This window comes from Oryctolagus cuniculus, chromosome 20 (genome assembly GCF_964237555.1).
Source record: "Oryctolagus cuniculus chromosome 20, mOryCun1.1, whole genome shotgun sequence".
Classification (NCBI taxonomy): domain Eukaryota; kingdom Metazoa; phylum Chordata; class Mammalia; order Lagomorpha; family Leporidae; genus Oryctolagus; species Oryctolagus cuniculus.
The window spans coordinates 49,296,424-49,306,744 of record NC_091451.1 but is presented as its reverse complement, the minus strand read 5'-3'; the positions used below and the strand labels follow the sequence as shown (position 1 = coordinate 49,306,744).

Here is a 10,321-nt window from a genome sequence, read left to right as displayed (position 1 = left end):
ATAGAAGAAATGCAAGATACAGATTTCAAAAATTTATGATAAGAATATTTAGAAGTTATCAAAAACAAATTCATGAACTGCAGAAATCCTTACTGGATAGAAAATCTCTCTCGTGAAAATGAAATCTTAAGGAGGAATCATAATGAAATGAAGAATCTAGTAGAACCTGAAATTGTGATACTGAAGAGAAATCAAAATGAAATGAAGAATTCAATGGAACTAATGACAAACACACTTGAGAGCCTTAAAGACAGAATCAGTGATATAGAAGAGACAATATCGGACTTAGAAGACAGAGCACAGGAAAGTATACAGTCAAACCAAAGGCAAGAAGGGGAAATCAGAAATTAAAAAAAATATTGTTGGGAATCTACTGGATACTATTAAAAACCCAACATTTGGGTTCTAGGAGTTCCTGAAGGCATAGAGAGAGAAAAAAAGGATTAGAAGGCCTTTTTAATGAGATACTAGCAGAAAACTTCCCAGGTTTGGAGAAGGACAGAGACATCCAAGCACATAGAACCCCCAATAAACGTGACCAAAAGAGATCCTCACCACAACGCGTTGTAATCAAACTCATCACAGTGAATTATGAAGAAGAGATTCTAACATGTGGAAGAGAGAAACGTAAGATTACTCTCAGAGGATCTCCAGTTAGACTCACAGCAGACTTCTCATCAGAAACCCTACAGGCTAGGAGAGAATGGCGAGACATAGCCCAGGTACTAAGAGAAAAAAAATGCCAGCCCAGAATATTATATCCTGCTAAGCTCTCATTTGTGAATGAAGATGAAATAAAGACTTTTCATAGCAAACAGAATTGAAATAATTTCTCACCACTAGTCCAGCCCTGCAAAAGACCCTTGAAGATGTGTTACACACAGAAACACAGAAACACAACCATCAATACGAAAGAAGGTAAAGGAAGAAAAACTCCCAGTAAAAGATCACAGGAAGTTCAAAGCCTATATTAGAAATATCTTTGGGAAAATGGCAGGGCAAAGTTACTATTTATCAATAATCACATTGAATGTTAATGGCCCCAGATCTCCAGTTAAAAGACAGACTGGCTGAATGGATTAAGGAACAAAACCCACCTATTTGCTGCTTACAAGAAACACATCTTTCCAACAAAGGTGCATGCAGACTGAACGTGGAAGGTTGGAAAAGATATTCCATGCCAACAGAAACCAAAAAAGAGCTGGCATAGCCATATTAATATCAGACAAAATAAACCTCAACACAAAAAAGTTAAGAGAGACAAAGAAGGGCACTACATAATGATTAAGGGATCAATTCAACAGGAAGATGTAACTATTATAAATGTATATGCACCTAATTAGAGGACACTAGTTTATTTAAAAGATTTGTTAAGGGACTTAAAGGGAGACTTAGACTCCAATACAATAGTACTGGGGGACTTCAATACTCCACTTTCAGAAATATATCAACCAGACAGAAGCTCAACAAGGAAACAGCAGATTTAATCGACACTATAGCCCAAATGGATCTAACAGATATCTACAGAACTATTCATCCTACACTTAAAGAATATACATTCTTCTCAGCAGTACATGGAACCTATTCTAGGATTGACCACACACTAGACCATAAACAAGTCTCAGCAAATTCAAAAGAATTGGAATAAAGCTGGAAATTAGCAACTCAGGAATTCCTAGAACATATGCAAACACATGGAGACTGAACAACATGCTCCTGAATGAACACTAGGTCATAGAAGAAATCAAAAGAGAAATCAAAAACTTTCTGGAAGTAAATGAGGATAACAACACAACATATCAAAACTCATGGGATACAGCAAAAGTAATGTTAAGTGGAAAGTTTACAGCAATAGGTGCCTCCATCAAGAAATTGGAAAGGCACCAAATAAATGAGCTTTCAATGCATCTGAAGGATCTAGAAAAACTGCAGCAAACCAGACCCAAAACAGGTAGAAGAAGAGAAATAATTAAAATCAGAGAAAAAGTCAACAGGATTGAATTCAAATAATTACAAAAGATCAGCCAAAGAGCTGATTTTTTGAAAAAATTAACACAATTGACAAACCATTGGCCCATCTAACCAAAAAAAGAAAAGACCCAAATCAATAAAATCAGAGATGAAAAAGGGAATGTAACAACACACACCACAGAAATAAAAATAGTCATCAGAAATTACTACAAGGAGCTGTGTGCCAGCAAACAGGGAAATCTATCAGAAATGGATAGATTCCTGGACACATGCCACCTACCTAAATTGAACCATGAAGACATAGAAAACCCAAACAGACCCATAACTGAGACAGAAATTGAATCAGTAATAAAGTCCCTCCCAACAAAGAAAAGCCCAGGACCGGATGGATTCACTGCTGAATTCTACCAGACATTTAAAGAAGAACTAACTCCAATTCTTCTTAAACTATTCAGAACAATGGAAAAAGAGGGAATCCTCCCAAATTCTTTCTATGAAGCCAGCATCACCTTAATCCCTAAGCCTAAAAATGATGCAGCATTGAAAGAAAATTAAAGACCAATATACCTGATGAACAGAGACGCAAAAATCCTCAATAAAATTCTGGCCAATAGAATGCAACAACACATCAGAAAGATCATCCATGCAGACCAAATGGGATTTATCCCTGGTATGCAGGGATGGTTCAATGTTTGCAAATCAATCAATGTGATACACCACATTAACAAACTACAGAAGAAAAATCATATGATTATCTCAATAGATGCAGAGAAAGCATTCAATAAAATACAACACCCCTTCATGATGAAAAATCTAAGCAAATTGGGTATAGAAGGAACATTCCTCAATACAATCAAAACAACTTATAAAAAACCCACAGCCAGTATCCTATTGAATGGAGGAAAGTTGGAAGCAGTTCCACTGAGATCCGGTACCAGACAGGGATGCCCACTCTCACTACTGCTATTCAATATAGTTCTGGAAGTTTTAGCCAGAGCCACTGGGCAAGAAAAAGAAATTAAAATGATACAAATGGGGAAGGAAGAACTCAAACTATCCGTCTTTGCAGATGGTATGATTATTTAGGGGATCCAAAGAACTCTAGTAAGAGACTATTGGAACTCATAGAAGAGTTTGGCAAAGTAGTAGGTTATAAAATCAATGCACAAAAACCAACAGACTTGGCCGGCACTGCGGCTAACTAGGCTAATCCTCCGCCTTGCGGCACTGGCACACTGGGTTCTAGTCCCGGTCGGGGCGCCAGATTCTGTCCCGGTTGCTCCTCCTCCAGGCCAGCTCTCTGCTGTGGCCAGGGAGTGCAGTGGAGGATGGCCCAAGTGCTTGTGCCCTGCACCCCATGGAAGACCAGGATAAGCACCTGGCTCCTGCCATCGGATTAGCACGGTGCACTGGCTGCAGCGCGCTGTCCACAGCAGCCATTGGAGGGTGAACCAATGGAAAAAGGAAGACCTTTCTCTCTGTCTCTCTCTCTCATGGTCGACTCTGCCAATCAAAAAAAAGCCTTTGTATACACAGGCAATGCCACGGCTGAGAAAGAACTTCTAAGATCAATCCCATTCACAATAGCTACAAACCAATCAAACACCTTGGAATAAACTTAACCAAGAATGTTAAAGACCTCTACAATGAGAATTACAAAATCTTAAAGAAAGAAATAGAAGAGGATACCAAAAAATGGAAAAATCTTCCATGCTCATGGATTGGAAGAATAAATATCATCAAAATGTCCATTCTCCCAAAAGCAATTTATAGATTCAATGCAATACCAATCAAAATACCAAGACATTCTTTGCAAATCTGTAAAAAAAATGATGCAGAAATTCATATGGAGGCACAGGAGACCTCAAATAGCTAAAGTAATACTGTACAACAAAATCAAAGCTGGAGGCATCACAATACCAGATTTCAAGACATACTACAGGGCAGTTTTAATCAAAACAGCATGGCACTGGTACAGAAACAGATGGATAGACCAATGGAACAAAATAGAAACACCAGAAATCAACCCAAACATCTACAGCCAACTTATCTTTGATCAAGGATCTAAAACCAATTCCAAGAGCAAGGACATCTATTCAATAAATGGTGCTGGGAAAACTGGATTTCCATGTGAAGTATGAAGCAGGACCCCTACCTTACACCTTACAAAAAATCCACTCAAACTGGATTCAAATCTAATTCTACAACCCGACACCATCAAATTATTAGAGAACATTGGAGAAACCCTGCAAGATATACGCACGGGCACAGTCTTCTTGGAAAAGATCTGAGAGGCACAGGCTGTCAGAGCCAAAATTAACAACTGGGATTACATCAAGTTGAGAAGTTTCTGTACTGCAAAAAACAAAAACAAAAACAAAAACCAGGAAAGTGTAGAGGCAACCAACAGAATGGGAAAAATATTTGCAAACCATGCAACAGATAAAGGATTAATAACCAGAATCTAAAAAGAGATCAAGAAACTCCACAACAACAAAACAAACAACCCACTTAAGAGATGGGCCAAGGACCTCAACAGACATTTTTCAAAAGAGGAAATCCAAATGGCCAACAGACACATGAAAAAATGTTCAGGATCACCAGCCATCAGGGAAATGCAAATCAAAACCACAGTGAGGTTTCAACTCACTCCGGATAGAATCCTCACATACAGAAATCTACCAACAACAGATGCTGGCGAGGTTGTGGGGAAAAATGGACACTAACCCACTGTTGGTGGGAATGCAAACTAGTAAAGCCACTATGGAAGTCAGTTTGGAGATTCCTCAGAACCTGAATATAACCCTACCATACAACCCAGCCATCCCACTCCTTGGAATTCACCCAGAGGAAATTAAATTGGCAAATAAAAGAGCTGTCTGCTCTTTTTTTCAATGTTTATTGCAGCTCAATTCACAATAGCTAAGACCTGGAACCAACCTAAATGCCCATCAACAGTAGACTGGATAAAGAAATTATGGGACATGTACTCTTTAGAATACTATACAGCAGTAAAAAAACAATGAAATCCGGTCATTTGCACCAAAATGGAGGGATCTGGAAAAGATCGTGCTGAGTGAAATAAGCCAGTCCCAAAAGGACAAATATTATATGTTCTCCCTGATCGGTGATGACTAACCAAGCACCAAAAAGGGAACCTGTTGAAGTGAAATGGACACTATGAGAAACAGCGACTTGATCAGCCCTTGTCCTGACTGTCGAGGAACAACTTAATATTTTATCCCATTTAGTATTTTTTTGTTCTACTAATACTATTGGTTGACGTCTTTAATTAACACACAAGTATTCTTAGGTGTTTAAATTTGATTGAAAAGTGATCCCTGTTAAATATGAGAGTGGGAATAAGAGAGGGAGGAGATGTACAGTTTGGCACATGCTCAATCAGACTTGCATCAAATGGTAGATTTAGAAACGTGCCAGGGGATTCCAATTCAATCCGATCAAGGTGGCATGTACCAATGCCATCTCACTAGTCAAAGTGATCAGTTTCAGTTCATAATTATCATAATGATAGGATTGGGACTAGTGTCTGCTACTACTAACTGATAGAATTATAAAGGAGAGAATTATCCAACATGGGAAGTGGGATACACAGCAGACTCATAGAATGTCAGATGTCCTGAACAGCACTCTGGCCTCAGAATCAGCCCTTTAGGCATTCGGATATGGGTAAAAAGCCCATGAGAGTGTTTCAGGCATGGAAAGCCAAGACACTCTAGCAAAAAAAAAACATGACCTAAATGAAAGATCTCTGTGAGTGAGATCCCAGCGGAAAAAAAAATAGGCCATCAAAGAAAGACGTACCTTTCTCTGAAGGGGGGAGAGAACTTCCACTTTGACTATGACCTTGTCTAAATAAGATCAGAGTTGGAGAACTCAAAAGGCTTCTATAGCCTTGGCAACTCGTGAGAAGAGCCTAGGGTGATTACTAACGCCATAAACAAAAGTGTCAGTTGTTAAGTCAATAACAGGAGTCACTGTGCACTTAACTCCCCATGTAGTATCTCTGTCCTTAATGTGTTGTACAATGTGAATTAATGCTATAACGAGTACTGAAACAGTACTTTACACTTTGTGTTTCTGTGTGAGTGTAAACTGTTGAAATATTTGCTTAATATATACTAAACTGATCTTCAGTATATAAAGAGAATTGAAAATGAATCTTGATGTGAAAGGGATGGGAGAGGGAACTGTTCGACCCAGCCATCCCACTCCTTGGAATTTACCCAAAGGAGTTTAAATTGGCAAACAAAAAAGAGGTCTGCACCCTAATGTTTATCGCAGCACAATTCACAATAGCCAAGACCTGGAACCAACCTAAATGCCCATCAACGGTAGACTGGATAAAGAAATTATGGGATATGTATTCTTTAGAATACTATACCGCAGTAAGAAACAACAAAATCCAGTCATTTGCAACAAAATGGAGGAAACTGGAACACATCATGCTGAGTGAAGTAAGCCAGTCCCAAAGGGACAAATACCATGTGTTCTCCCTGATCGGTGACAACTGACTGAACACCAAAAAGGAAACCTCCTGAAGTGAAATGGACACTATGAGAAATGGTGACTTGATCAGCATAGCCCTGACTGTTAATGAACAACTTAATACATTATCCCTCTTAGTATTTTTTTTGTCTGTTTTACTTATTATGACTGGTTTAATTCTGTAATTATCACACAGTTATTCTTAAGTGTTGAAATTTAACTGAAATGTGATCCCTGTTAAACATAAGAGTGGGAATAAGAGAGGGAAGAGATGTATAATTTGGGACATGCTCAAGCTGACTTGCCCCAAATGGTAGAGTTAGAAACATACCAGGGGATTCCAATTCAATCTCATCAAGGTGGCATGTACCAATGCCATCTCACTAGTCCAAGTGATCAATTTCAGTTCACAATTGATCATAATGAAAGGACTAAGAGTCAAAGGGAGCACATAAACAAGTCTAGTACCTGCTAACACTAACCGATAGAATAAATAAAGGGGAGAGTGATCCAGCATGGGAAGCAAGATACTCAGCAGACTCATAAAATGGCAGATGTCCTAAATAGCACTCTGGCCTCAGAATCAGCCCTAAAGACATTCGGATCTGGCTGAAAAGCCCATGAGAGTATTTCAGGCATGGAAAGCCAAGACACTCTGGCAAAAAGATCTCTGTGAGTGAGATCCCAGTGGAAAGAACAGGTCTTCAAAGAAGGAGGTACCTTTCTCTGAAGGGAGGAGAGAACCTCCACTTTGAGTATGACCTTGTCTAAACAAGATAAGAGTCGGAGAACTCAGAGGGCTTCCATAGCCTTGGAAACTCATGACTGGAGCATAGGGAGATTACTGATGCCATAGACAGGAGTGTCAATTTGTAAAGTCAACAACAGGAGTCACTGTGCACTTACTCCTCATGTAGGATCTCTGTCCTTAATGTGCTGTTCATTGAGATTTAATGCTATAACGAGTACTCAAACAGTATATTTCACTTTGTGTTTCTATGGGGGTGCAAACTGTTGAAATCTTTACTTAATGCATACTAAACTGATCTTCTGTAAAAAAAAAGAAAGAAATTATCAATTCCCAACTTGTCTCTCACTGGGATTAAACATGACAATAGGTCTGATCTGATTTCATCATCATTTAAAAAATCATCTATTATTTTTCACTTTATGTTTCAGTGTGGGAGCAAACTTGAAATCCTTACTTAATGTATAGTAAGCTGATCTTCTGTATATTAAGATAATCGAAAATGAATCTTGATGTGAATGGAAGGGGAGAGGGAGTGGGAAAGGGGAGGGTTGCGGGTGGGAGGGACGGTATGGGGGGGAAGCCATTGTAATCCATAAGTCGTACTTTGGAAATTTATATTCATTAAATAAAAGTTAAAAAAATAAAGAAACAGAAAAAAAAGGGATGGGAGAAGGAGCAGGAGATGCGAGGGTTGCGGGAGGGAGGGAAGTTATGAGGGGGAAAAGCCACTGTGATCCAAAAGTAGTACTTTGGAAATTTATATTTAATAAATAAAAGTTAAAAAAATAAATTTAAAAATTAAAAAGATTTAAATATTTTAAATAATATTGTTACATGGATATCATGCATGCAGTTCCTATATTTCCTCCAATGTTTTAAAAGTTGTTGAAACTGCTCGTGCAATTTTTTAGAAAAGATTTACTTATTTACTGAAAGTCAGTGTTACACAGAGAGAGGGAAAGACACAGAGACAAGTCTTCCATCTGCTGGTTCATCCCCCAGATGACAGTGACACCAGGAGACAGGAGTTTCTTCGGGGTCTCCCATGTGGGTGCAGGGGCCAAATACTAGGACCATGCTTTTCTGCTCTCCCAGGTGCATCAGCAAGAGACAATTGGAAGTGCTGCAGCTGGAACAGGAACACACAGCACTATGGGATGCAGGCATCACAGGCAGTGGATTCACCTGCTGCACCACAGTGATGCTTTCTCCATTTCTGCGCATTTGTTCTCAGTGTACAAATGCAGCACTGATGTTTCCTAAATGGCACCTAGTGGTGGAGTATATAATTCTCCATCATTTCGTGCATAGGCTCTCAGCCCTGAGCTTGGCAGTTTGTTTTTATTAGAACTTCCCTCTTCATGATATTCACTCGCTGCCACCCAGACCTAGTGCCCACATCAGGGAACACACAACCTCAACTTCTTATCCTGCATCTGAGCGTCCACACATGAGACACAAGAGGCACCCGTTATTCTTGCTCTGACGTATGTCACTAGGCACAAAGACCTGTATCAAAACAAAGATGTCCTGAAATCATAACTGTACAGAATCATGGAAAGAATCATATGTTCTGTGTCGTTACCTGTGCTACTAAACACCAGAGGACATGGTGCTCTGCCAGGAACCTGTCCTATCTGAAGTGCACAACCCCATGCCTGCTATACAGGGGCAGCACATGCAAATAGGGCCTCCCTCTGCCCATGAAAACCAGCCCAGCCCTCACCCTGCAGCTTTGGCACAGGAGCTCCAGCCCCAGGACTCCCAGGTGTCCACTCAGTGATCGCACTCAACACAGATGCTCACCATGGAGACTGGGCTGCACTGGCTTCTCCTAGTCGCTGTGCTCAAAGGTAATGTTGGGGAACGCGGGGCACTGAGTCTGGGAGAGGATGTGAGTGAGAGACACAGAGAGTGTGAGTGACAGTGTCCTGACCAGGACGTCTGTGTTTGCAGGTGTCCAGTGCCAGAAGCAGCTGGTGGAGTCCGGGGGACGCCTGGACAAGCCTGAGGGATCCCTGAAACTCTTCTGCAAAGCCTCTGGATTCACCCTCAGTAGCAATGCAATGTGCTGGGTCCACCAGGCTCCAGGGAATGGGCTGGAGTGGATGGCATGTATTGATTGTTATGGTAGCACAAACTACGCGAGCTGGGTGAATGGCCGATTCACCATCTCCAGCGACAACGCCCAGAACATGGTGGATCTTGAAATGAACAGTCTGACAGCCGCGGACATGGCCACCTATTTCTGTGCCAGAGACACAGTGAGGGGCCCTCAGGCTGAGTCCAGACACAAACCTCCCTGTAGGGCCACACGGCTCCACCAGGAGGCACACAAAATGCACTGAATATATATTCTGGTCATGGGTAGGTGCAGAGGGACAATAAGCCCTGGTTTCCTGTTAGGGAATTGGGGTTTCCTCTCCTCTAACGCATTTGAAGAAATGGTTCTACTCTTACGATTCTGTCCCTGCCACTGACTTCACTGACGGATAGAAACTTTGAATAGAAGGAAGAAGTCCTACGTGACAATTTCGGGTTCATGACTGACAACTGTCCTCACTGCGATCAGATATCATGGGGATCTGTGAGGACCTCGTGAGTCTTTTCCAGTCCAACTCGTGCTGGTGTCCTCAGGGCGCTGCCGACTCTAGGACAATTTTACTTTTCCCTTTATATCCTGGAGACAGCTGAGCCAGGGTCTCTGGTCTGTTAAACCTCAACTATTTCCCTCTCTTCCTGTCAAAGTAGCCTGTGTGTGGAACTGAACTGACATTTTATTTTAAACTGTGGGTGATCCACACTCACTTTCCACAGAATGTGGCCACCTTTAATCCTGGAACAGTCTGTGGTCCCTGTGTGAACGTCACAGCACTCAGGAATGTACTTGCAGCTCAGCTGTGTCTCAGACTGAGCTTCTGCAAGCATCTGGGAAGCCTACAGGGACTTCCTCATCCTCTAGGTCCTGGGACCCTCCTTGGGGGCTCCCTGCATGAACTCAGAGGGGAAATGCACTGGACATCAGCAGTCAAGGTCATAACTGAATGGAAAGTGTTGGGTGTGCACTTCTAGTTGATCTGATTCTGTTGA

General features: G+C 41.0%; 1 gene segment (V, D, J or C); it reads left to right on the top strand.

Moving 5' to 3' along the window:
• Window positions 1-8,984: 8,984 nt before the first annotated feature.
• LOC138847253 (immunoglobulin heavy variable 3-66-like) lies at window positions 8,985-9,925 on the top strand. The segment is given in 3 exon segments: window positions 8,985-9,084; window positions 9,188-9,535; window positions 9,804-9,925. Coding segments are annotated over 3 exon segments (525 nt in total).
• The last annotated feature ends 396 nt before the right edge of the window (window positions 9,926-10,321 follow it).